A 26,992-nucleotide genomic window follows, 5' to 3' on the forward strand; every position below is an offset into this window, starting at 1 on the left:
AAGTCCCTTTACTGCGCATGCGGAGGATCTGTCAAGAAGATTCTTCACAGATCGCAAGTTCCGGGTTTTCGCGCATACACAGCCCATGCATAAACCCGGAACATATGGCCGCACACGCAGTGCGTCCACAGCCATAGACCCTGGAACATCCAGGTCATTGGCCCAGAAATTCGGGTCGGAGGCTTCCCGTGGGTGCAAGCCTCCGACCTGCACTTACCTTGCGCGCCGGCTGTTGTGCTGTGGGCCCGCGTGGGGTTCCGATCCTGGGCCTCCTCCAACTGCCGGCGCGCAGTGCTTGCGTATCCCAGGGGCGCAGTTAGTTTGATGTGTCCCCTGGGATCACATGGGCCATGGAGAGCCAATGGTAGCAGGGAATGCTTCATTCATAAATTTGACAGGAAGAGCTGTCAATCCTATAAATACTATAAGCCCCAAAACATAACTAAAACTTCAAATAATTTTTTTTTTTAAATCACGTGAAATAACTATTTTAAACAATTTAAATTTTTGAAAAAAATAATTACATTTTCTAACAGGGCTAAAAATAAACTTACCTTTCTTTAAAGTATTTAAAAATAATAAACCTGTGGAAAAAATGTTTTAATTTTAATTAATTCACCACTTACCTTGTTAAAAGCAGGCCTTGCGCCTGCTTTTTAAAAGTGTAACTGCTGGAGACTTACCCTCCCGGAGAAACCTGTAAAAAAAAATGTAAGTTCGATGCGCACGCGCTGCCTCTCCGGCGCACGCGTTCCACATGTCAACCCTTTCTTTCAAGGGAACGGAAGTTCTGGTTTCCCGCACATGCGCAGGGCATGCACGTAACCGGCACTTTCGTTGGGCCTACGCGTAAGTACCCAGTGCGTACTCACCCGTGGGGACCCGAATTTCTGGGCCAATAACTTTAAAAATAGGGGTGATAATGATATATTTTAAAATCGTTTCTAGCCACTGTTGGATCCACAATTCTGAATCAAGAGTCCATTTAAAATCTTGTGTTTCAGAGTCCAGTGCAGGATTGGAGTCAATTAGAAGGAAAGGATGGTGCAAAAATGATGTTTATCCATGAGATATCTTTAGCGTGTTTTGTAAATATGGTTTTGTTTAGCATTTATTGAACATATGAGGAACATGGCTTCAATATTGCACCAACCTTCATTACTATTCTACCAACAGACTGTCAGATTTGGTTACTATTGATTCTTTTCATTGTGTTTAACTGGAATGATACTGCTCATTGGCTGTTCATTATAGCACTGAATTCTAGGGTATTTCAGAAACCAAAAACAGCTACTGTCATAATGGGCATATATAGAGACTGAGTCAAATTATATACCAATATTTTTTGTGTTCCTTTTTTATTTGTTCCCACTTTTGGGTTTTCCCATGCCATGCACTATTGCCAGAGTTGAGAGAGAGGTCACTCAGCCATCTGCCAGAACTGTGCCAATGCTGTTCTTCAGTCAGTTACCAAAAGTGTGTCGGAGCAGCCTGGAATGAGTCATCCACTGATGTTTTATATGGTTATAAATCCTTCCCCCACTATGTGAAGAACTGCCTGGGATGGTTAATGTTCACGGCAAAGAATGCAGACCTGAACTGAGATCTCACCCAATGTAACATTAGCAGTACAATGCTAAAAACTCTTTTATTTCATTGTACCATTGCATTCAGTTTTGATATGACAAGTTACCATTTACAGTGTTTTCGTCGATGTAAAAGCTGTAGTTTGCAATGCTCATTGTCAGTCACTGGAGTAGGACTAGGTGCAGTGGTTCATAACAAGGTGCATTGTCAGTCATTGGAGAAGGATTCGGGATAGTGGTTCATAACCATTGGCAATGGAATTCTAAGGTAAGAGGTTAAATGCATGAAGATGTTTGCTAGTTGAAAGCCAGAGAAAGGATGGAGAGTCAGAGGAATAGAAAGATAGATATAGAAATTGTTAGACAAGTAACTCACTTACTTTATTTAGGTAACCTCACAACCAGCAGTGCATGTCTGCCTCAATCACAGTCTCTGGTGCCAAGTTAACAGATCAGTGCATCACTGATATCAGTTCAGCCGCATGATTGATTGATTGATTGCTACTAAACATTGTAAGGGATAATGATCCCATTTGAAGGAAAAAACAATGAACTGCTTATCATATTTTCAAAATTAAGTGCAATTTGAAGTGAGCGCTTTCACATTTTTCATATATATTTTACAATGATGTTTCACGTGAGGAGTTTGTGTCTTTAAACAATTTTCTCCTTTAAGAAGAAAATGTAATGATGTGCATGCTGTGGGAATTATAGGCTGGAGGGAAATATTAATAGCTGCTTTGCTGAAGGTAGGTTACTAATTTTCTCCAGTTACAGCATTTTCTATTAATTCCATTCCAAAGTAGTGATAATTCAGGTAGCCAATTAAAAGATTTTTGAAATGCTGCTGAGAGTATAATTGCACCTATCACAACGAACGACTACATAAAGACTAATTGTTTATGTCACCAGTGTTTTTATTATTGTGACTGAATATTAGAAAGTTCCTAGTCTTTATGTAGTCGCTCCCTATGATAAAGTGCAATTATATTCTCAAGAGCTATTTAAAAAGCCTTTAATTGGCTACCGGAACTATCACTTTTTTGGAACAGAATTAATAGAAAATGCTATAACTGGAGAAAATTAGTACTAAAAGTGATGTACTGAAAAAAATATACTGCACCATTGAGTGGGGAATGGGTGTTTTCACCCACAATCTTTTGCAGCTGAACTCCAAACCACAGCTTTCCCACTTCCATGCAACACAACAACAACTTGCATTTATATAGCACCTTTAATGTAGTAAAACATCCCAAGGCACTTCACAGGAGCTATTCTCAAACTACCCTGGTGGGATTTGAACTGACATTCTCTGGATTGTTAGTCCAGTTCTCTGAATCGCTAGTCTAGAAACTAGTCTGCACAATGAACAAAGACTGCAAGACGTAACAACAACAACTTGCATTTATATAGCGCCTTTAGCATAATAAAACGTTCCCAGGCGCTTCACAGGAGCTATTCTCAAACAAAATTTGACACCGAGCCACATAAGGAGTTATTAGGACAGGTGACCAAAAGCTTGGTCAAAGAGGTAGGTTTTAAGGAGCACCTTAAAGGAGGAGAGAAAGGTGGAGAGGGAATTCGAGAGCTTAGGGCCTAAGCAATTGACGGCACGGCCGTCAATGGTGGAGCGAAGAAATTCAGTGATGCGCAAGAGGCCAGAATTAGAGGAGCGCAGAGATCTTGGAGGATGTAGGGCTGGAGGAGGTTGCAGAGATAGGGAGGGGCGAGGTCATGTAGGGATTTAAAAACAAGGATGAGAATTTTTAAATCGAGGGGTTGCAGGACCGGGAGCCACTGTAGGTCAGCAAGCACTGGGTGAACGGGACTTGATGTGAGTTAGGATACAGGCGGCAGAGTTTTGGATGAGCTCAAGTTTACAGAAGGGAAGGAAATATTAGAATGAGAATCACCTTGGGTTACTCCTTTGCATCTCTGGCTTGGTTCAGCATAGTGTTAACAGAGGCTAGGGAGCAGGTTATTAACTCAGCCTTCAACCGGAGGTGGTCTGTTGCACACAGAAACTGAAGGAAGAGAAAATACCTCAGAGCAAGAGGATTATTTAAAAAAAATCCCGACAGCCAGACGATGTAACTACATAAAGCCAGATCGGGGGTGGTGCGGGACAGGGGGCAGGCTAGATTACAGAACTGGAGGAAAAAGTTGCTGAGAAGCGTTGAGCCAAAATCACTTCAGTTTTGAACTGACAGCTATGTAATTAAATCGCTCTGCTTTTCAAGGCCTCGAGCATAAATCAAGTGTTTTGAGGATCTCTCAACTTGCAATCACAGTGTTACAGAATTCTTAAGCCATTTAATACTTCAACATTGAGTTTAATATCAGCAAGCTAACTCCTCAGCACACCCAATGCTGAAATGAGATCTGCCGACTGACTGCAGTTGGTCGTCAGGGGGCTTTAACCAATGTAACATGTGCTCACTAAGCAAACCAGAGACACCTGCCTCGTGATGCACTGCATACTGGTGCCACGGTGACTGGTCTCTGTCCAAAAGGAAATGTTGGTTGCCTGGCAACATAGCAGGGGCTCATATTCCAGCTGGGTTTGCACTGCAGCTCCTGCCAGCTCCAAACCATTGTCTGTTAGGGTGGTCATCACACTGGTGTGAATTCAGACGCTGCAGTTTGTCAGGTGCTACAGTCACAGCCTCATGCTGTATAGCTGTTAATGTCACCAAATTGACCATATAAATCAGTTGTAGCACTAGAGGAACACTATGCGGCAGTCTCAATCTTAATTTACGTACATTATATTTAAGTTTTATCAGATTTAATGGTGCTCCTCATAAGTATCATTATACGTTAAACATAAAGCTGTACTGCACGGACCAATTTTCCTAATTTTAACAAGTCCTACATTTCAAAGCAGAGTGGAGAGCGAGCTTTTAAAGAGCTTTTTAATGACTTAATGTTGCTGAATTCTTGTATATTTTATAGTGTGAGGTGGCCTTACTTTAACTTACCAAAGGACATTTGGCTGAAATCTGCTTAGCGTTTAGGAGTTTAACACAGTACCTGTCCCTTTAACACTAAAATGATGGCTCGTAAGGTTTTATTTGTTGAAATGGTTAAAGTTCAGTTAATATAACTAGTGGACTGGAAGGGAACTTAATCTCTCATTACAACAACAACAACAACATGTATTTGTATAGCACCTTTAATGTAGTAAAACGTTCCAAGGCGCTTCGCAGGAGTATTATAAGACAAAAAATTTGACACCGAGTCACATAAAGAGAAATTAGGGCAGATGACCAAAAGCTTGGTCAAAGAGGTAGGTTTTAAGGAGGGTCTTAAAGGGGGAAAGAGAGGTGGAGAGGTTTAGGCAGGGAATTTCAGAGCTTAGGGCCTAGGCAACAGAAGGCATGATCACCAATGATTGAGCGATTTTTATAATCAGGGATGCTCAAGAGGGCAGAATTAGAGGAGCGCAGATATCTTGGGGAGGATTTTGGGGCTGGTGGAGATTAGAGATAGGGAGGGGCGAGGCCACGGAGGATTTGAAAACAAGGATGAGAATTTTGAAATCGAGGCATTGCTTAACTGTGAGCCAACATAGGTCAGCTAGCACAGGGGAGATGAGTGAACGGGGCTTGGTGCGAGTTAGGACACGGGCAGCTGAGTTTTGGATGACCTCAAGGTTACATAGGGTAGAATGTGGGAGGCCAGCCAGGAGTGTGTTGGAATAGTCAAGTCTAGAGGTAACAAAAGCATGGATGAGGGTTTCAGCAGTGGATGAGCTGAGGCAAAGGTGGAGACGGGCGATGTTACGGAGATGGAAATAGGCGATCTTAGTTATGCCGCGGATATGTGGTCGGAAACTCACTTCAGGGTCAAAAATGATACCAAGGTTGTGAACAGTGTGGTTCAGCCTCAAACAGATGTTGGGGAGAGGGATGGAGTCAGTGGCTAGGGAACGGAGTTTGTGGTGGGGATCAAACAATGGCTTCAGTCTTCCCAATATTTAATTGGAGAAAATTTCTGCTCATCCAGAACTGGATGTCGGATAAGCAGTCTGACAATTTAGAGACTGTGGAGGGGTCAAGAGAAGTGGTGGTGAGGTAGAGCTGGGTGTCATCAGCGTACATGTGGAAACTGACGCTGTGTTTTCGGACGATGTCGACAAGGGGCAACATATAGATGAGGAGACTAAATTGGATGAGGGGACTAAATGTAACATTTCCAAATTTGCTGATGACACAAAGCTAGGTGGCAGTGTCAGTTCTGAAGAGGATGTGATGGGGCTTCAAGGGGATCTCGACCGGCTCAGTGAGTGGGCGAGAACATGGCAGATGGAATATAATGTGGATAAATGTGAAGTTATCCACTTTGGTAGAAAAAACAGAAAGGCAGAGTATTTCCTAAATGGTGAAAGATTGGGGAATGCAGATGCTCAAAGGGACCTGGGTGTCCTTGTACATGAGTCACTGAAAGTGAATGTGCAGGTGCAGCAAGCCATTGGGAAGGCAAATGGTATGCTGGCCTTCATTACAAGAGGATTTGAGTACAGGAGTAAAGAAGTCTTACTCCAATTATATAGGGCCTTGGTGAAACCACATCTGGAGTACTGTGTACAATTTTGGTCTCCTTATCTAAGGAAGGATATACTTGCCAAAGAGGGAGTGCAACAAAGGTTCACAAGATTGATTCCTGGGATGGCGGGACTGTCATGTGAGAAGAGGTTGAGTAAACTAGGCCTGTATTCTCTTGAATTCAGAAGAATGAGAGGGGATCTCATTGAAGCATACAAAATTATTACAGGGCTTGATAGGGTGGATGTTGGGAGAATGTTTCCCTTGGCTGGGGAGTCTACAACCAGGGGCCACAGCCTCAGGATAAAGGGTAGGTCATTCAGGACTGAGATGAGAAGAAATTTCTTCACACAGAGGGTGGTGAATCTTTGGAATTCTCTACCCCAGAGGGCTGTGGAGGCTCAGTCATTGGGTATATTCAAAACAGAAATCGATAGGTTTCTGACTAGGAAGGGCATCAAGGGAAATGGCGATAGGGCCGGTGAATGGAGTTGAGGCAGAAGATCAGCCATGATCTTATTGAATAGCGGAGCAGGATCGAAGGGCCGAATGGCCTACTCCTGCTCCTATTTCTTATGTTCTTAAATAAGAGGGGGCCAAGGATCTATCCTTGGGGGACACCAGAGGTAATGATGCAGGAGCGGGAAGAGAAGCCATTGCAGGTGATTCTCTGGCTACGATTGGATAGGTAAGAATGGAACCAGGCGAGTGCAGTTCCACCCAGCTGGACGACAGTGGAGAGGCATTGGAGAAGGATGGAGTGGTCAACTGTGTCAAAGGCTGCAGACAAGTCAAGAAGGACGAGGATAGATCGTTTACCTTTGTCACAGTCACAAAGGATGTCATTTGTGAATTTGATGAGAGCCATTTCGGTACTGTGCAGAGGCAGAAACCTGCTTGGAGGGATTCAAACATGGAATTGCGGGAAAGATGGGCATGGATTTGAGAGGTGACAATACGTTCAAGGACTTTGGAGAGGAAAGGGTGGTTGGAGATGGGGTGGTAGTTTGCAAGGACGAAGGGATCAAGGGTTGTTTTTTTTGAGGAAAGGGGTGATGACGGCAGATGTGAGGGAGCGGGGGACAGGACAGTACCTGAGGAGAGAGAACCATTAAAAATGTCAGCTAATATGGGAGCCAGTAAAGGAAGTTGGGTGGTCATCAGTTTGGTGTGAATAGAGTTGAGGAAGCAGGAAGTGGGTCTCGTGGACAGGATGAGCGCGGACAAATCATGAGGGGAGAGCGGATAGAAACTGGAGAAAGATGGGAGTTCAGGGCTAGGGCAGGGGGGAACCTTGGAGGAAGTTTGGGCCGGTGGGCTAGGGAAAGGAAGGGAAGTGGCAGAGGCAGCTGAACGGATGGTCTCAATCTTGGAGACAAAGAAGTCCATGAGCTCCTCACACTTGTTGTCGGAGGTGAGGGTTGAGGAGATGGGGAGAGGGGCTTAAGAAGGCAGCCAGCAGCGGAGAATAGAAGCCGGAATTTATCTTTGCATTCCAGAATGATTCTGGAATAGTGAGCAAATACATTAGTACATTTATGTCTTAGTGCCCTAGCTACCCCAAGACCCCCCAAGTTTCTGCGCTTCTTTCCTGATTACCTTACTGGGGTGTGGCTTCATAGGTACCAGTTGCTCTCTGACACTTCACTCTAATATTCATTCTTCATGTGGGATCCTAAACAATGAAGGTCAGTAGACTATTTGACCACCGAGGATATCACAAGGGAGTCCAACCTGTGTTCTCCTGATGTCCACACACGCATGTGATTTTTAAGATTTTGGGGGGGTGATTCTAAGATTTTGGGGGGGTGATTCTAAACCTATCTGCCAGGCGGAAACCAGGCTGTTAGGCAGTTAAAATGCCCCTAGTTGCTTACCCGCTCTGGAGCTGCCAGGATCCCGCTTGGACACCTGCTCAGTGCTGCGAGGGTACTTCCTTACATATGTATTTTGGGTCCTGAAGATGTAATTGGGACCCAACTGCAATTTTAACTCTGGCCTGAGCAGGGAAGCTGCTGCAGCATTCCCGGGACCGAAGAGGATTCGCTCCGAAAGCAGCCGAGAAAGGTCAATGTTTTTCTTTCCTTTGTGGCATCAGGAAAGCTTAGAAGTCCCCTTCCCTTCCTGAACACAAGAGCCCCGGAATCCGATCCCATCACCTGTCGGTGGGCGGACCCCAGGCCACACGATTTTCCACTGCTTCCCCGCCTGGAACGGGATTTAAACGGCCGGGCCTCATTCTCCTGCAGGCGGGTGGAAAATTAACATGACATGGTTTGCTGCCAGAAACTTGCTGGCAGTTTAAATCCAGGGCCTTGAGTTCAATATCAGCAAGCTAACTCCAACGTTGAGCTAAATAGCCAGCAGAAGTCACAGAATAGCGATCAGCAGCAGGAAATCTTTCCACTCGAGCTCAGGAGGTTTAAGGCCCACACTGTCGATCCCCACCTGAGTTCCCCAGCGAAGTCAGCGTAGACTGGTACTCAAATTAGTGACCTTTTAGTGTGTAGGGTTTAATACTGTAACTGGCAGTGCCTTTTACCTGTTTGTACTAATTTTGAGGACTGGAAGAACACTAGCACAAAGGAATGAAGCAGCGACACACTTCATTCATCAATTTGATGCTGCATTTTCAACGGTTTCGTCTCACGATATGGTGTACCATACTTCTGTCCTGTGTGTCACATCAAGGGGATTTTGGTTGCTGCTGATTAGCCAAACTCCGGTGTAATGTGCAAAGCTGAAGCAAAGCTTAGCTGAAGGTGTAGCGTACAAGTTATTTATGTAAAAACGCATGTTCAGTTCAGTGAGTGGAAAAAAATAAATTGGGTTTCACAATTATTGTTGCCAGCATGCCTCCCATATTAACTTGGCAGCTTACTAAGTAATTGTAGGTAATAAAGTGAACATTCCCATGATAAACCTTATGTAAAGGTATAAGGGATACAAATGTGAAAAGAAAGAATATTTAGAGTTCTGAGTCCATTAACCAATAAGCATTGATTGCCTGTCTCAAGAACATGGATCGACTTAAAAACAAATTAACTTTCTCAAACACTGAATTTACATTAACAGCTGTAAAAACAATTTATGCTGCCTCACTCCACACTCCACTGACTAATGGTGGGGGAACACAGGAGAGCAGTAATTCTGTCAACTCGCTTTGAACTTTTCTACTGTCTAACTACAGATTCACGAGTGAGCATTACTGCTGTTTCTACCATATCTCTGTCCCTTCCATTGGCTAATGACCAGGACGTGAGAGAACACGAAGGCTGTTTACAACACATCTCACACTCCTCCGCTGACTAATGATAGGAACACAAGAGAGCAGTAATGCTGTTTATAACATATCATCATATTGTGTTCCACTGACAGTAGCGACATAACAGTCTATTAACACTGCTTTATAACATGACAGCTCGAGCTCTTCCATTCAAAGAAAAACTTGCATGTATATAGTGCTTTTCACAACCACAGGACGTCCCAAAGCACTTTACAACCAATTAAATATTTTTTGAAGTGTAGACACTGTTGTAATGTAGGAAAAAGCAGCAGCCAGTTTGTGCACAGCAAGCTCCCACAAACAGCCACGTGGCCATGACCAGATAATCTGTTTTAGTGATGTTGGTTGAGGGATAAATGTTGGCCAGGACACTGGCACTCCCCTGCTCTTCTTCAAATAGTGCCATGGGATCTTGAGAGAGCAGACAGGGCCTTGGTTTAATGTCTCATCTCAAAGGCAGCACCTCTGACAGTGTAGCACTCCCTCAGTACTGCAATGGAGTGTCAGGCTAGATTTTGTGCTCAAGTCCTTAAAAACGAGAGTGCTACAACTGAGCCACAGCTAACACTGACTAATGATGGGAGTACAGGAGAGGAATATCGCTATTTATAACAGACCTCTCACATTGTTCCATCAACCAATGATGGGAACACAAGCGAGAAACACTGATGCTTATAAGATGACCCTTATACTCTTTAATTGACTCATGATTGAAATGGAGAAAATTTTTATCTTGCCCCAGGCAGAATAACATGTGAAACCGCTGGTCCGAATCATACGAACCTCAGTGGGTCGGTGGCGGGCGATGTCGGTGGCGGGTCCCACTGCCGTCTCCAGCCCGCTGCGTAGAATGAATTCACGTTGATTGGGCTTTTTAAGCCCGCCCAGCGAGTTTCCTGGTCAATTGAAGGAAGCGAGTCTGGTGACGTCATTTGATGATGTGTCATCAGCCAGTTTCCTTAAAGATACCATGGCCAACTTTAATTTGACATTTGTGCTGTCAGTGTTCTACAGCATTGAGGTGCTGCAAACACTGACAATCACTGCACAGAGGTGCAGGGCTGCACCCAGGCTCTCCCATGACTCCCTCCATATGCTTATGGAGGGAGTCACAGCATGCAGGGAGGTTCTCTTCCCTTCCGATGGGCAGAAGACACCATCCCAGGAGACCAACAGAGCCTAGTTGCACATTGCAGAGGAGGGCACAAGCAGGGATGTAGTCAGGAGGACCTGGGTGCAGTGCCGCAAACATTTCAATGATCTCAGTAGACCACGAAATGTTAGTACAAAGCCACGCTTAACTTTATCCTGCTGTGCCTCTCAGTACATCCTCATCACTCTGCCTTCCCTACCCTACTCCTGCACATCCTTACTCACACCAGCTTACCTTGCACCTCCACCCATCCCCCTCTATCTACATTATCACATCCCCATCTCACTAGCCACCCCTCAAACTCACCCTCATCCTAATGCAATCATACCAACTAACAACACACAAAGGTAGGCACTTGGGTGTTTTATCCAATGTTTATGTAAAGTTTCTGTTAATGTGCTGTCAAACATTGAAACCTTTATTTTCAACACTTTGCGTTCTTGGACAGATTTGTGTGCTCCTTTGGAAGTGGCTTAGTGAGTTGCAGTGAATGGTGAGACATAACGGTACCCCCCCGCAATGGTGATGAGTGTGAAAGGAATGGCTTGGGCATTGTGAGGATGCTTTATGGTGTTGGTGTGAAGTGGTGCCAACCTGACGCATCATGTGGCAGCCAGGGTGTACAGCATCAAGTGAAGTAAATCTGGCCATGGTGAGGCCATCCCTGGTGTCCCGGGCAACAATGTGGTCGGGTGATGATGCCCTGTCTCCTGTGCAGCATCAGTTGATTGTGGAGAAGGTGGTTGTTGTTGGTAATGCTGGTGTTGGGGCTGATTGTGGTGGGATTCTGAGGACCAAGGTGAGAGTATAAAGTGCACCAATGCTGGTGGAATAGATGGCAGGTAAAGTAGATAAGCGATCTCTCAATGGTGGGAGAGGTAATGAGGTCAGACTGGATTGAGACTTGTGCAAAGACTTGCAGCATTCTGAATCTGTAGTGGAAATTCAGTTTGGAGAAGCTAGTGGCTAAGGGAACATTTCTCATTCAGCTGGGAGCTTTAACTTGACATTTGAAGCTGTCAACTCATCAGCTGAAAGAAAGGTCAGTGACCTCCTGCCTCAGCTTCACAGACGAGGTCTAGGCACAGCGGGAAACCGGTGGGCAACCTGTCAAATTCAAAAAGCTGGGAAAAAACATTGTTAAGTGGCTGTAAACAAGCCATTAATGATTTTAATTGCCTCTCCCGCTGCTGCGTATTGGATCTGCTCAGCGATGACAAACCCGACATTTGGGAAAGGCGCGTGGTGGCGGGTTGACAGCGGGACCCGACCCGCTGTCAGAAAAAACATTTCCCACCGACCCACTACCGATCATGCCCGCTGACCCTCCCCCCCGCCCCCCCACTGGAAATTTCCCCCCAAATTGTTTTCAGTCAAAGAACATGTCATCGATATGAATTTCTTTTTTTGAGTAAGTCAGCCAATAAGTGAAGAATTGCCCAACAATAAGAGAAAGTACAGCTGAACCAAAATCCTAAATACTGTAGCGCAAACTGGATTGAAAAATATAATTGAGTTGGAATTTCAGGACTTTCAGCAGATTGTGAAAGGATCTTGCTATCGTGGCACTTTTGGCTGCTATGTGCCCTTCTACTATATCTCAAATGACAGTCCTGTACAGTAATGTTATAATGAGACTATATTAATTAGATGTCATAGGCATTGTTGAGCTCCCCCTCTCCTGTAGAACCACGAGGTGCTATTAGTTTTATAGCACAGAAGGAAGTTACAAGATCACACGAGATGTGAAAGTTAGAACCTCCAAAAGGTTGCCTATCTGATAAATCTTTACATAATTTCACGGTTCAGTATTTACACTGAACAATTTAAATGCTTAAACTTAGTTCTTGGAAAGTCCCTATTCTCGAGTAGGGAGCTCTCAGTGAGAATCTTTCCTTGGGAGTTATAGAGAAGTGAAGCTGTAAGGCTGAACATACTTTTATATTCTGTAATCTCATGCAGGTAATAATTTTGGCAAATTTGTCAGGAGAGACATTGGCCTCGATTTTCCTGGAGCCGTCAGGCGGGGTTTCAGGCGTGAGGGGGGGGGGGAAATCGTGAAAGTAGGGGGGCCGCGACCCCCCCCCGCCTGATTCCCTGCCCCGTCCGACTTTCGCCGCGGTGTTTCAACACGACCCGAATCAGTCCTGCCCGCAGCAGGCGGGACTGGACGTCGGGAGCCTAATCAGCAATAATTGGCATCTATAATGCCATTTTAAGGGGCCCTTGCAATTTTCAGCCTTTCCCCACGTAAACCACGCCTGGTGGGAACACCGCTGATGAAACCTGGCGTGAACAATGTCTGCTTGCTTACTTTCAGCTGCAGGTCAATCAGGGAAGACGAGATTTAATCATGCAGCATTTGTAGGTTGCAGGACCTTGTTGTTTCAGGCTTGGGGCAACTTGTTCAAGGCTTAGGCACAGCTGTGGAAGGTTGGAGCCTCACACACTTCTCCAGTGTGAGCTCCTGGGAAGCCCCTCTCACCACCCTCACTCAGCGCTTCCTCAACGGAGGCATCTGCCAGAAGCATGGGAGGCCTTTTGTTCCTTCCATTCTTGGCATTGGAGGATCTCCAACAGCAGCACCAGCAGCAGCAGCACCAGCAGCAGCAGCAGCAGGAGCGACAGGCTGCGGCTCACCCACCTGAGGCAGCACAGGCCAGAAGGGGCCAGCGCATGGAAGGCCATCGGCGCAGGAGATACCCCCCAAACAGGGTCTACAGACACAGGGTGAGCTACCTCAACATGACTGAGCAGCAGTGCCAAAGGCGGCTCCGACTTTCGCGAGAGGTAGTGACTGACATCTGCGCAATGCTGCAGCAAAACCTGGAGCCCAGAGCACCAGGTCGACACTCCTTACTAGTGGCCATCAAAGTCACCACCGCACTCAACTTTTTTGCCTCAGGCTCCTTCCAGGGATCAGCAGCAGTCATCAGCGGCATCTCCCAGGCGGCCGCACACACTTGCATCACTCAGGTAACCGATGGCCTCTTTGCCCTCGCGCACAATCACATCCATTTCACCAGGGATCGCGCAAGTGTGAGGGCGCGAGCGCTTGGATTAGCTCAGCTGGCAGACTTTCCAAGGGTGCAGGGCGTCATTGACTGCATACATGTGGCCCTTAGGGTGCCCCATCGCAATCCAGGAGTTTTTGTGAACCGCAAGGGCTTCCACTCCCTTAACGTTCAGCTGGTGTGTGACCACAAGAAGGAGATTTTGCATGTTTGAGCCAAGTACCCTGGCAGCTGCCATGACTCCCTCATACTGTGCCAGTCTACTCCGCTATTCAGTCCGCCAAATGAACTTCAGGGATGGCTACTTGGAGACAAGGGATATCCCCTGCAGACTTGACTAATGACGCCGCTGAGGAGACCAGCCAACGAAGCTGAGGAGCGCTACAACTCCAGCCACATTTCCACCAGATCAAACCATCGGATTGCTGAAGCTGCGTTTCGGATGCCTCGATAGATCAGGTGGAGCTCTACAGTACGCAGCAGCCAGGGTCTCCAAAATCGTTGTGGTTTACTGTGTGCTTCACAACATGGCACAGCGTCGTGGCTTGCAGATTCCACAGGACCAAAAGGCTCCTCACAGAGCCGCCTCGGATGAGGATGATGCTGAGGAGGAGGAGGAGGAGGCCAGAAACGAGCATTCTGCAGAGGCCCATCAACCAGCAGCACCAGTACGCGAGAACATTGCTGGCCGGAATGCAAGGAACGCACTCATCCTTTCCAGATTTGCTTAGCCTGCTACATCAAACACTGTAGCTTCGCTGCTTCTTACCTGACCATGGACAGTGGCCCATCCCTGCTCATTTCTACCTATTTGACCAGCTTGCTGACATCTGCAAGTAATCCTCACGGCCTCAATGTAAAATCCCCATTCGCCAAATGACAGACGCCACAACTGCAGCAGTTGCCATCAGATTTTTTATGTACAAGGAACTGATGGCATTAAAACTATATACCAGACTTTTCACCCAAGTGACTACCCTTGTGATTAGTGGTGCTTTATTTTTCTCTTACGCATGCTCCTACGTAGGTACCCCTGTGGCTTCAGCAGATGTGGAGGCCCCTTGCTCACTTTCCTGCTGCTCCTGTCTCGACACCTTTGGCGGGCGTCCTCTGGGGTGGCGAGCCTGTGAGGGCTCGCCAGCAGTCTGCTGCTCCTGCGGCTGTGCAGGGGTTGAGACGTCTATCTCACTTGGGTGTGGACTCCGGTGGGGCTCTGACCGAGGGCTCTGAAGTGGCATGGAAGTGTGAGCGCGTGGAGAGGAGCCCCCACTTCCTTGAGGTGTGCCAGCAATCTCCCTCTCATGGGTCAGGTCCCCCTCAGCACCTGCAAGTGGCTGGAGAGCACCTTGCTGCACATCAGGGGGGCCATGGGGACCCGTCTCTGCACTGGAAGTCATGCTCAGAAGGACTTCCATGAAGGTCTGGTTTCAGTGCTCAATAGAAGCCCATTGCTCCTCAAGAGATGTCATTCTATTCTGAGAACTCACCATGTTTTCCATACCCTGGCGACTAAGCTCCTCCGACGCCGTAGCCCTCCTCTCCTCGGCCGTAGCCCTCCTCTCCTCGGCCGTAGCCCTCCTCTCCTCAGCCACAGCCCTCCTCTCCTCAGCCGCAGCCCTCCTCTCCTCGGCCGTAGCCCTCCTCTCTTCGGCCGTAGCCAGCCTTACCACGGAGGTAGCCATCCTTTCCGTGGTGATGTGTTCATGCGCCAATGACTCCAATAAGGCTCTGCTCATGTTCGCCACGGACTCCTCCATTCACTCCACACTCGCAGCGACCCTGGAGACAAAACCTGCCAGAGACTCCTGCATCTGTGCATGGAGATACATCACCTCTTCTCTTGCGGATGGACCCAGAGGCATAGGGTCGACATGCAGCTGAGCTGAGCTGGCAGAGGCCTGCGCCCTCCGATGAGGACTCTCCACTGCTGTCACTGTCTCCACAATCTGCTGATGCTCACTTGTGAGCTGTGAAACACCAGGTGACAACACTACTCTATGTCCCGAAGGCCCCCCCGAGGTGTGAGTGCCTGCGCTGGTGCTGGGTGCGCTTACTTCTGCTGATGCTGCACCCTCAGAGGTTGGAGCTTCCTCCGAGGAGTCTGGCTGCACAGCCTCTTCCTCCTCGACAGTGGGGACGGGGGCTCTGGATGGTCCTGTGGGGGAGTAAAGGAAAGAGTTAGAGATGTGATGCCAAGGCTACATGCACATTGGATTTTGCAAATGCTCATAAGTCCAAATGATGTAGCTTCAAAATCATAACAGCGACTCATGCTATGTCAATGAGAGAGATGGAAAACTATTCTGTCACCAGCTTACGGGCTTGCTCCTGTCTCTCCTTCCCCAGCTTCCACAGCCACATCAGCCCTGACAATCTCCATCACTCCTTCCTTCCAGGGGGTCAGGTGGGCGATTGAGGGTGGGCCTCCTCCAGTCCTGGCTCGTTCTCTCCTGTTGTGAGCTCTCTTTTCCTGCAATGAGGGAGACCAGTGGAGTTTGAGTGAGAGTGCAGGAGTGAGTGTAGAGATTGCATAGCATAGATACTTAGAAGGAGAAAAAGATGGTGTGAGGCTGCAAGACCAAGGGCCCTCCCTGTGTGTTGTCAGTTGTGTTCCAAGCATCAGAGTGAGAGGCAGTGTGAGGGCTGCATGGTGGAATAGTTATGTGGACATCCCCCTCTCAAACAGATACACCACTTTGAGTGCTGTTGGGTGGGATGGCTTATCAGAGGAAAGCAGCAGCAGCCAACTTCCTGGCACCAGGGGAGGCTCTGCTGCACAGTACGGGAGGAAAAAGAGTGGGAGAGCTATAGTAATAGGGGATTCTATTGTAAGGGGAATAGATAGGCGTTTCTGCGGCCGCAAACGAGACTCCAGGATGGTGTGTTGCCTCCCTGGTGCAAGGGTCAAGGATGTCTCAGAGCGGCTGCAGAACATCTTGGAAGGGGAGGGTGAACAGCCAGTTGTCGTGGTGCATATAGGCACCAACGATATAGGTAAAAAGCGGGAAGAGGTCCTAAAAGCGGAATATAGGGAATTAGGAGGTAAATTAAAAAATAGGACCTCAAAGGTAGTAATCCCAGGATTGCTACCAGTGCCACGTGCTAGTCAGAGTAGAAATAGAAGGATATTTCAGATGAATATGTGGCTAGAGGAATGGTGCAAAGGGGAGGGAATCAAGTTCCTGGGACATTGGAACCGGTTCTGGGGGAGTTGGGACCAGATCAAACCAGACGGTCTGCACCTGGGCAGGGCTGGAACCAATGTCCTAGGGGGAGTGTTTGCTCATGCTCTGGGGGAGGGTTTAAACTAAAATGGCAGGGGGTTGGGAACCTGAGCAGGGAGACAGAGGAAAGGGAAAGAAGGATAAAAGCAAAAGATAGGAAGGAGAAAAACAAAAGTGGCAGTCAGAGAAATCAACGGTTTAAATCAAACATGGCCACAGTAAATAATTCTAATAGGTCTAAGAGCATTAAAAAAACAAGCCTGAAGGCTTTGTGTCTTAATGCGAGGAGCATTCGTAATAAGGTGGATGAATTGGCTGCGCAAATAGAGGTAAACGTATATGATTTGGTTGGGATTACGGAAACATGGCTCAAGGATGGCCAAGGCTGGGAACTCAACATCCAGGGGTATTCAATATTCAGGAAAGATAGGCAAAAAATAAAGGTAGGTGGGGTAGCATTACTGGTTAAAGAAGGGATTAACACAATTGTAAGGAAGGATATTAGCTATGATGATGTGGAATCTGTATGGGTAGAATTGAGACTGGGTATTATGTAACGAGAAAGGGCTACTTAGCAATCTTGTTGTACGAGGCCCCTTGGGTCGGAGCGATCATAATATGATCGAATTCTTCATTAAGATGGAGAATGAAGTAGTTGACTCAGAGACTAGGGACCAGAATTTAAATAAAGGAAACTACGATGGTCTGAGGAGCGAGTTGGGTAGGATTGATTGGGGAATGTCACTCAAAGAGTTGACGGTGGCTAGGCAATGGCAAACATTCAAAGACCGAATGGATGAACTACAGAATTTGTTCATCCCAGTTTGGCATAAAATTAAAACAAAAAAGGTGACTCAACCGTGGCTAACAAGGGAAATTAGGGATAGCATAAGATCCAAGGAGAGGACATATAAATTGGCCAGAAAAAGCAATAATCCTGAGGATTGGGAGCAGTTTAGGATTCAACAAAGGAGGACAAAGGGATTAATTAAGAAAGGGAAAATAGATTGAGAGTAAGCTTGCAGGGAACATAAAAACTGACTGTAAAAGCTTTTAAGATGTGTGAAGAGAAAAAGATTGGTGAAGTCAAGCGTAGGTCCCTTGCAGTCAGAATCAGGGGAATTTATAATGGGGAACAAAGAAATGGCAGACCAACTAAATGCATATTTTGGTTCTGTCTTCACAAAGGAGGACACAAATAACCTCCCAGAGATGCCGGGGAACATAGGATCTGATGAAAGGGTGGAACTGAAAGAAATCAGTATTTGTAGGGAAATGGTGTTAGGAAAATTGATGGGACTGAAGGCTGATAAATCCCCAAGGCCTGATAATCTACATCCCAGGGTACTTAAGGAAGTGGCCCTAGAAATAGTAGATGCATTGATGGTCATCTTCCAGAACTCGATAGGCTCTGGAACAGTACCCATGGATTGGAGGGTAGCTAATGTTACCCCACTATTCAAAAAGGTGGTAGAGAAAAAGCAGGGAATTATAGACCGGTAAGCCTGACATCGGTAGTGGGGAAAATGCTAGAGTCCATTATAAAAGATGTAATAGCAGAGCACTTGGAAAGCAGTGACTGGATCGGACAAAGTCAACATGGATTTACAAAAGGTAAATCATGCTTGACTAATCTACTGTAATTTTTTAAGGATGTAACTGGTAAAATAGATAAGGGAGAACCAGTGGATGTGGTGTATTTGGACTTTCAGAAGGCTTTCGATAAGGTCACGCATAAGAGATTAGCATGCAAAATTAAGGCACATGGGATTGGGGGCAAGGTATTGACTTGGATAGAGAACTGGTTGGCGGACAGAAAGCAAAGAGTTGGAATAAACGGGTCAGTTTCCGAGTGGCAGGCAGTGACTAGTGGGGTACTGCAAGGATCGGTCCTAGGATCCCAGCTGTTCACAATATATATTAATGATCTGGACGAGGGAATTGGATGTAATATCTCCAAATTTGCAGACGACACAAAGCTGGGTGGGAGGGTATGCTGTTAGGAGGATGTCGTGAAACTCCAATACGATTTGGACAGGTTGGGTGATTGGGCAGAAACATGGCAAATGCACTATAATGTGGATAAATGTGAGGTTATCCACTTTGGTGGCAAAAACAGGAAGGCAGATTATTTTTTGAATGGCAATAGATTGGGAGAAGGGGAAGTGCAAAGAGACCTGGGTGTTCTTGTGCACCAGTCGCTGAAGGTAAGCATGCAGGTGCAGCAGATGGTTAAGAAGGCAAATGGTATGTTGGCCTTCGTAGCAAGAGGGTTTGAGTACAGGAACAAGGATGTCTTGCTGCAGTTGTACAGGGCCTTGGTGAGACCGCACCTTGAGTATTGTGTGCAGTTTTGGTCACCTTATCTGAGGAAGGACGTTCTTGCCATGGGAGGAGTTCAGCGAAGATTCACCAGGCTGATACCTGGGATGGCAGGAATGACGTATGAGGAGAGATTGTGTCGATTGGGCTTATACTCACTGGAGTTTAGAAGATTGAGAGGGGATCTCATCGAAACCTATAAAATTCTGTCAGGCCTGGACAGACTAGATGCAGGAAGAATGTTTCTGATGGCCGGGGAGTCCAGAACCAGGGGTCATAGTCTAAGGATAAGGGGTAAGCCATTTTGGACTGAAATGAGGAGGAATTTCTTCACCCAGAGAGTGGTGAACCTGTGGAATTCTCTGTCACAGAGGGCGGTGGAGGCCAGTTCATTAAATATATTCAAGAAGGAGTTGGATATATTTCTTAAGGCTAAAGGGATCAAGTGATATGGGGAGAAGGCAGGGACAGGGTACTGAATTTGGATGATCAGCCATGATCTCATTGAATGGCGGAGCAGGCTCGAAAGGCCAAATGGCCTACTCCTGCTCCTAACTTCTATGTTTCTGTGTTTCTATGTGAGCATAGAGAGAGAGGGAATGGGTAAGGGTGCATGGATGTGACTGTGAAGTGGGATGTGGAAGAAGAGAGTGCTGAAGCTGAGTGCTGTTGGGGAAAGGCAATGGGGATCAGGTTGAGGGTGATGGAAACTTCATACTTCCTTTTCCTGTATGGTGAAGGTCATGAAATCGCTTCCTGCACTGCATCCAAGTTCTTCGCGTGACTCCCTGAGAGTTCACCTCGGCTGCCACCTCCATCCAAGAAGTCCTGGTCTCATTGGGAGGCCTCTTCCTCCCCGAGGTAGGGAAGAGGACCTCCCTGTGGGCCCTAACCCCATCCACTAATGTCTGCAGTGACGTCTCATCAAATTTGGCGGCAGCTCGGGCTCTGCCACTGGCAACAGCTGCTGCAGGCTCCTCTGCCATTCTGGACGGCTCGTTGGGAAGCCTGCAGAGGTTGAAAAGCTTGCTGTAGACTTTAAAAGCACCACAAATGGTGACATCATAATGTGGGGCTTTCTGACTGGAAATAGTCAATTAGCAAGGGTGCCCACACACTGGAAATTCATTGGCCAATTGTGCGAAAATTGCATCCAGCTGGCTGACCCATTTAGATTCATGTCGGAACCCGACAATTCCCCGCACCTGTGGGAAAGTCGGCCCCATTGTGGGTAATTTTTACCCCTCAAAATGGGTGGGTTTGGGTCAGGTGGGAACCCAACCTGCCTTGAAGCCGCCCACTTCCTTTTTTAACGGAAGCGGGACAGGTGATCGCTGAAACATTTTCAGGAGGCTGCGTGCCTCCATTTTAACAAGGTTTCTATTTTTAACTGCTGTCGGTTGGGTTTCCCTGGCTTTGGGAAACCCGGCAGATAAAAGGAGTCGAGAAGGGCCAGATCCATAAGGTAAGTGTCTTTACAGCACTGCTTGTGGGCCAGGAGGAGCAGAAGTGTTTCCTCCAGGCCCAACAAGCCAACCCTGTAAACGCTCCCTCCCCGGGATCTATCCATCACCGATCCCCCCCCATCTCTCTTCCACCCGCGATCTGTCAGCTTCCCCGACCCCCCCCCCCCGTGATATCTCCTCCCTACACCACTAAGCCTACCTGCTCCTGACCACAGCCTTTTCTTGCCTGTCAATCAGGTTGGCTGTTGGGCGGAAAACCTGGAAAATACATTTTTAAAATGCAGGGCGATCGGGGATCCCGTCCATAACTCCTCACCGCCCCCCCCCCCACCCGCTCCAAACACATGCCCCAGTAAATATCAGGGCCATTAGTAATGTTGATTATCATAATACAATTATAACTATTTTAGTGAGATAATAGATTTATGTCGTCTTTGAAATCCTTAAAGCAACAATTACACATGATACCCTGACACAAAAATGAACAAAAATGAGATGAAATACTGACTGTACCTATTGAAGTAAAATCATCTTTACTGCTCAATAATTTCCTTGTTGTACTTCACTGTTTGAGAAGAATTCAGTTTAGCAGAGCTGAGGCCAAGTAATCTTACCAAGGAACACATTGAAGTTGACCAATGATTGGCTAAAGGTCTGGTCAGAATTGATGGGAATCCAGCACAAAGATGTTGAAAATGAAACACAATCTGCATTAATTCCACTCTGAAGCTCCTTTTTAAAATGCCAACGCAGATTATTTGAATGATGACCTTCCCATTTCTACTCTATAGGCTCTCTGTGATATGGAGATCAATGGAGGGGGATGGACGGTCTTCCAGCATCGTGAAGATGGGAATGTAGAATTTAACCGTGACTGGAAGGAATACAAACTGGTGAGAAACACTTCGCTTTTGATTTTTTTTTAAAAAGTTCTGAATTTGAGAGTAAAAGTTGATTAGCATAAAATGTTTCTGGAGTCATTTGCATCAGAAAGTAATCTGCACTTATGTGAAGCAAAAAGCACGTGTTTTGTTGAGACACCTTAATGGCCCAAGGCCAAGGTTGAAACCAATAGGAGAGAAGAGAAGGTAGATTCAGTCGTAGTGAGTAGGTGATGGCAAGTGTGGGTTTTAAAAGCTAATCACTTGTAGGAGGAAGGGAGGACAGAGGGGGTAAGAACTTTGATAGTTTTGATGCTCTGAAAAAGAGTGGCTCAATGCTTGTTCAGCACTACAGTAGTAACAGACTGCCAGAGAAAAAGTGAGATTTTTAAAAGATACAAATGGGCTTGAAAGTGAGGATGAACACAAGATAGGAAATATTCTGATGTTAACTTCCTCAAAATATTCAGAAGGGGACACCTGGACAATGTGCCCTACCCAAAGAAGAGTACCAGGACAAAATTCAGGACAAGTGAGATGGCAGTCCCACACAAGTTGAAAAGGCTTGGAACAAGTAAATCTTCAGGGATTTATGGGGGCAAAAATTTGTTAGTGCCCAAAAAAATGGCGCTGGGGGCTTAGGAAATGATCCCTGCGCCTAATATTGGGCCTCGGGTCTCATTATCATCAAACCGGTGAGCTGTGGACACCCAATGACATCCCCATGCAACTGGAGAAGAAGACTCGAAGATCACGTAATGTCCTTAAAGGGGACTGGGAAAGCAGGGCGACCGGGAGATTGAGAGGGGGAGAGAAAGTTGCTGTGGAGCCAGAAGAAGCAAGGAGTGCTGCCAAAGTCCTCGCCATTGACCCCCACCTCATTGCTGCTGTACCCTCTGGCGAGGCAAGCGGCCCGACATCCGTTGCCTTCACATGCGAAGACTGCCTGGACTTAAACAAACTCATGAATGGTGGTGGTGCAAAGCTAAAAACTAGATGCAGCAATGGGGTGAAGGCGGGATCTTTTTGGATGGAGGAATTAAGATGGGCTGAATGACATTCCTCCACAATAAGTGTCTTGTGATCCTGTGGAGAGTGCACGATGTGTGTTGATTTCAACACAGCGAGACTGCAGGGAGAAGGAAGAGCGTGCAGGGTGATGTATCTGCAGCTTAGGAGGAGCACGAGAAGAAACCTCAGGGAAGCAATGACCATAGTAGTATTAATTAGAAAAACCTTGCAATAGGGAGAGAGTTTGGAGACTAGAGGTGAGAGAAATCTTTTTTTCTATCTAGAAGTGCAAGAAAGGAGCTGGAAGAGCTTCCTCAGATACCTTGGATGTTGGTGCACTTCTGCATATTATTCCACGTCAAGCAATACAGACTAGAACTCCACTAAGGTCTAGGTCTCCTTTTAATCTTTAACAATGCTGCACAAATACTGTATGCATAACGCTAACAACAACTTGCATTTATATAAAATGCCTTTAATGTAGTAGAACGTCCTAAAGGCACTTCACGAGCATAATCAGACCAAGAAAGTTGACACCGAGCCAAAGAAGGAGACACTAGGACAGGTGAAATATGTCATATTAATGGAAAATATGCTGTATGAAGTTGCTGAATAACATACGGGCTGGAGTTTCCACTCGGTTACGCTGGTATTTCCAGCGCAATTCGGCCAAAATCGGCCAAACCAGTGTAAAAGGTCGAGGAATTTCAAGCACAAATTATGCTCCGTGCAACTCAAGTTTGCGTGATCTTTTGCGTTGGTTTAAAAAACATCGCGCTGGAAGCTGGACCCGCCCACAAAACTGGCCACGTTCCCCAGATCGAAAATAGTCACAGAAGAACATAAGAAATAGGGGCTGGAGTAGGCCATTTGGCCCCTCGAACCTGCTGCACCATTCAATAAGATAATGGCTGATCTTCGACCTCAACTCCACATTCCTGGACTATCCCCATCTCCCTTGATTCCTTGATCACCATGGCGAGCTTTCGTTAATTGCACCTATTTGCAGGCCTTCGAGGAGGCTCTTAAAATGAAGCTTTTTTTTGGCACAAGGGCAAAAAAAGCCACATTTTAAAAGCTTTTAAAATTAAAAATGCTTTTTTACTAAGAAACTGACTACTGTACACCAATGTAACGAGTAAATGGTTCTATATAGTTTTTAAAAGTCATTTTCAGTTATTTAAAATCAGGTTACTCACAGGTAGTGGACCAGACACTGTTATTAAAAATGCTTATTTTTTGTGAAACCCATTTTCAACTGTATTAATAAAACTGCACCAGGTTACCACTCTTAAATATATTAAGGAATATTTCTTAATGCAAAAAAAAAATTACGTTCTAAAACGCTGCCCGATTGCACTGGCACATGGCAGATCTTACATTCGGAGATATGCAAGTGAGTTTGCGCAAAAAAACCTTCTAAAAAGGAGTGCAATTTTGAGCGCAATTTGTGCCCGGATCGCCGATCGAGCCATCTCTTGGCCATTCAACATGTTTATTTGACTCATGATGGAGACTTACAGTAATTAACTCACCAGTGACTTTGTTGCTTGTGAATAATGCCACATCCCTCAGCAGTGGAATAAATGTCAGATCCAATGGGTGTTTTCACATTTCATTTCAAGAAACCAAACATTAAAAATAAATATATTTCAAGTTGCAACAGGCAAACATTTACCAATTAGCAGTCCAGGTACAACATTTTTCTTTCCAATTTAAAATACTCAAATTGCACAGTGATTTTCACATTGATGTTGGACTGGTACATATTCACAAGTGTCAGTTTTGCTCCCTGGTGGCACTCTCGCCTGAGTCAGAAACTACTGAACTCCAGGACTTGAGCACTCATAATCTAGGCTGATAGATCAGGGCTGCATTGTCGAATGTGCCATATTTTGGAATAAATGTTAAACCAAGGCCCGATCTGGTTGTTTAGAAATCCCATTGCACTATTTGTCGAAGAACAGGGAAGTTCTACTGTGTAAGCAAAAATGCAAAAAACTGCTGGAAATCTGAAATAAGAACAGAAGCAGGTCAGTCAGCATTTGTGTATTGAACATATAAACATTTCAAGTGTAGACCCTTCATCAGAACTGTACAATATACAAATGGACAGCATTTAGGAAGGAACAGTACAAAGGGAAAGGAGAGGAAAAACTCATACATACGAGGGAGGAAATGTATCATTCTACTCCCTCTCTCATATGTCTGTTCATTTTTAAATGCTGTTCATCGTAATTTCTTTCAGTTCCAACAGAGGGACCACACCTGAAACGTTAACTTGTCTGTTCTCTTCATAGATGCTGACTGACCTTCCAGCATTTCTGAGTTCTCCAGGTGTCATGGCCACTCTTTATTCCTCAACTAACCAAGAAAACCCCAGATTATTTGGTCATTTATCTCATTGTTGTTTAGAGGGGATTTGCTGTGAGCATATTGGCTGCTGTGTTTGCCTAGACAACTAGAGTGACAGCATTTCATTAGCTGCGAGACATCCTGGGGGCATGAAAGGCACCATAGAAATTCAAGGGCAATCCCGCACGGTCTCTGAGGGAAAGGCGAGGGGTTGGGTTAGGTCACTTTCTGTATAGCAGAAGACCAATGGTAGTGTGTTTTCTATTTGTTATTAACCGATCCCTCGCTCTGCAGGAGAGTGTTGTGGGATTTGTGAGAGTTGATCTATTGGAAAGGCCTCCAGGGAAGAAAGAACTTGCAGGAGTTCCAGACTGGTTAATAATTTCCCAACTTAGGCAGAGTCTATACTTCACATTCTCTGTCTGGTAAATGTCCCACAGCTGCACAATCCACATATTTGTGGTTGGAGGAATCAGGTTTAACTGCTAGCCATAAGAGTTATATTAGTATGTGCATCTCTGGTGGGTTTTGCAATATCCTATGGTTACATTCCAGGCAGTAATATGAAGATATTTATTATCAACCAAGTGAAAATGGCCATTAGACAAATATTTTCATTAATGTCAAAAGCTATGTTTTTCTCCTTTTGTAGCGTTGAACACAAATAATGATGTCAGTGAGCACACAATGATCCCATACCCAATTCCCACCATTGAGAACTGTCGATGTGTCAATGGCCAATTATTACCAGAGGTTTTTCTGCTGCGGCAATATGATCAGAACTTTCGTGTCATGAAAACATCCAATACTAGTTCCAAAATTCCAAAATGGCCTCGATATTAACAAGGAGGCAGGAAGGGTGCGGAGGAGTCCTGTAGCAGACCATGAACCTGGGAAAGCCAGGGATGTGGTTTTCAGCAAGGCCTCATTTAAATAAAACAAATCTGGTCATTATCACATTGCTGTTTGTGGGAGCTTGCAATGTGCAAATTGGCTGCCGCGTTTCTACATTACAACAGTGACTACACTTCAAAAATTATTAATTGGCTGTAAAGCGCTTTGGGACATCCGGTGGTTATGAAAGGCGCTATATAAATTAATTCTTTTCTTTTTTTTACAAAATCAATTTTTGATAAACTATAAAGTACCCACGACTTGTTTGCTTATGTTGTCAGTATTGGATACAGGGTCATTTCTCATCATGAGCACCAGGTATAAACTCAGAGCAATTTTGATAGTCTATGGGCAGCTGTAAGCGTAATGAATGGCAAACGCCATTGGTTCGCCACTGATCGCAAAATCCAGGCCATTTTGTCCCCTTGTTCTTGATTCCCCCACCAAAGGAAATATTTTCATATCATTATCTACCATATCAAATTCTTTTAACATTTTAAAACACGTCGATCATATCGCCTCTAAATCTTCTCATTACTGTTGCTATCTGCATTCTAGTTCAGTTTTTTTCTCTGTTTCTTTGTACTTAAAGGGTAAATTCTTCAAGTTACAAAAGAAAATTGTTACAATGAAAACAGGAAGTTCTGTTTTAATTTTATGATTTTTTAAATCGCTAGTGCTAAACAAAGGCTGTCATCCTTCACTAAGTTTCAAAATAGAAGATAGGAAACTGATGGTCTCTGAGAAAGGCAGATTCCTTTTGTTTAGAAATCAGTGAAGATAAAGATACTTTGATGACGAATAAATGCAGCACATTATCTGCTTGGAAGCATAATTTCTAGTTGCTTTCAAGTGTCAAAATAAGACGTCTAATCTGTATCACGTAACCAACAATTGCAAACCGTTATCCCTTATTCTGCCATGGTGATAAAACTGTTGACATTTGGCTGCGAGAGTGTTAACAACTAAGCCATGGCTGACAATTAATGTCCCTTTTAAATCAGATCTTTTGTTATCAGATTCATTATGTGCAACCATATTTTTTTTTACTAACACTGAAAAATATTTTGAGTATTTATTTTCTCCCAAACGAAAGTTTCCAACCTACAGAAATTGCAAAGTAAGGAGAATTGGTGAGTGCAATTATCAGAACACTATCCCATCACCTAGGACCGAGATTTGAATCACCCAGATTGACGGGCTAAAAGTCTCTTCCTTCTGCCATCTTCAGGGGTCCTAAAAAAATGTGTTTG

General features: G+C 45.4%; 1 protein-coding gene across 4 annotated transcripts in view; it reads left to right on the forward strand.

The window, feature by feature from the left end:
- LOC147103114 (angiopoietin-2-like) overlaps window positions 1–26,992 on the forward strand; it is a 221,696-nt gene that overhangs the window by 132,867 nt on the left and 61,837 nt on the right. For all 4 annotated transcript variants that reach the window (XM_085962431.1, XM_085962432.1, XM_085962430.1 and 1 more), the window contains one exon: window positions 21,390–21,491. In XM_085962431.1, the coding sequence (XP_085818557.1) occupies window positions 21,390–21,491 (102 nt within the window). The remainder of the gene's footprint in view (window positions 1–21,389; window positions 21,492–26,992) is intronic.

This window comes from Somniosus microcephalus, chromosome 20, assembly GCF_052327205.1.
Source record: "Somniosus microcephalus isolate GS21.2 chromosome 20, FLI_Smic_1.0, whole genome shotgun sequence".
In the NCBI taxonomy this organism is placed as follows: domain Eukaryota; kingdom Metazoa; phylum Chordata; class Chondrichthyes; order Squaliformes; family Somniosidae; genus Somniosus; species Somniosus microcephalus.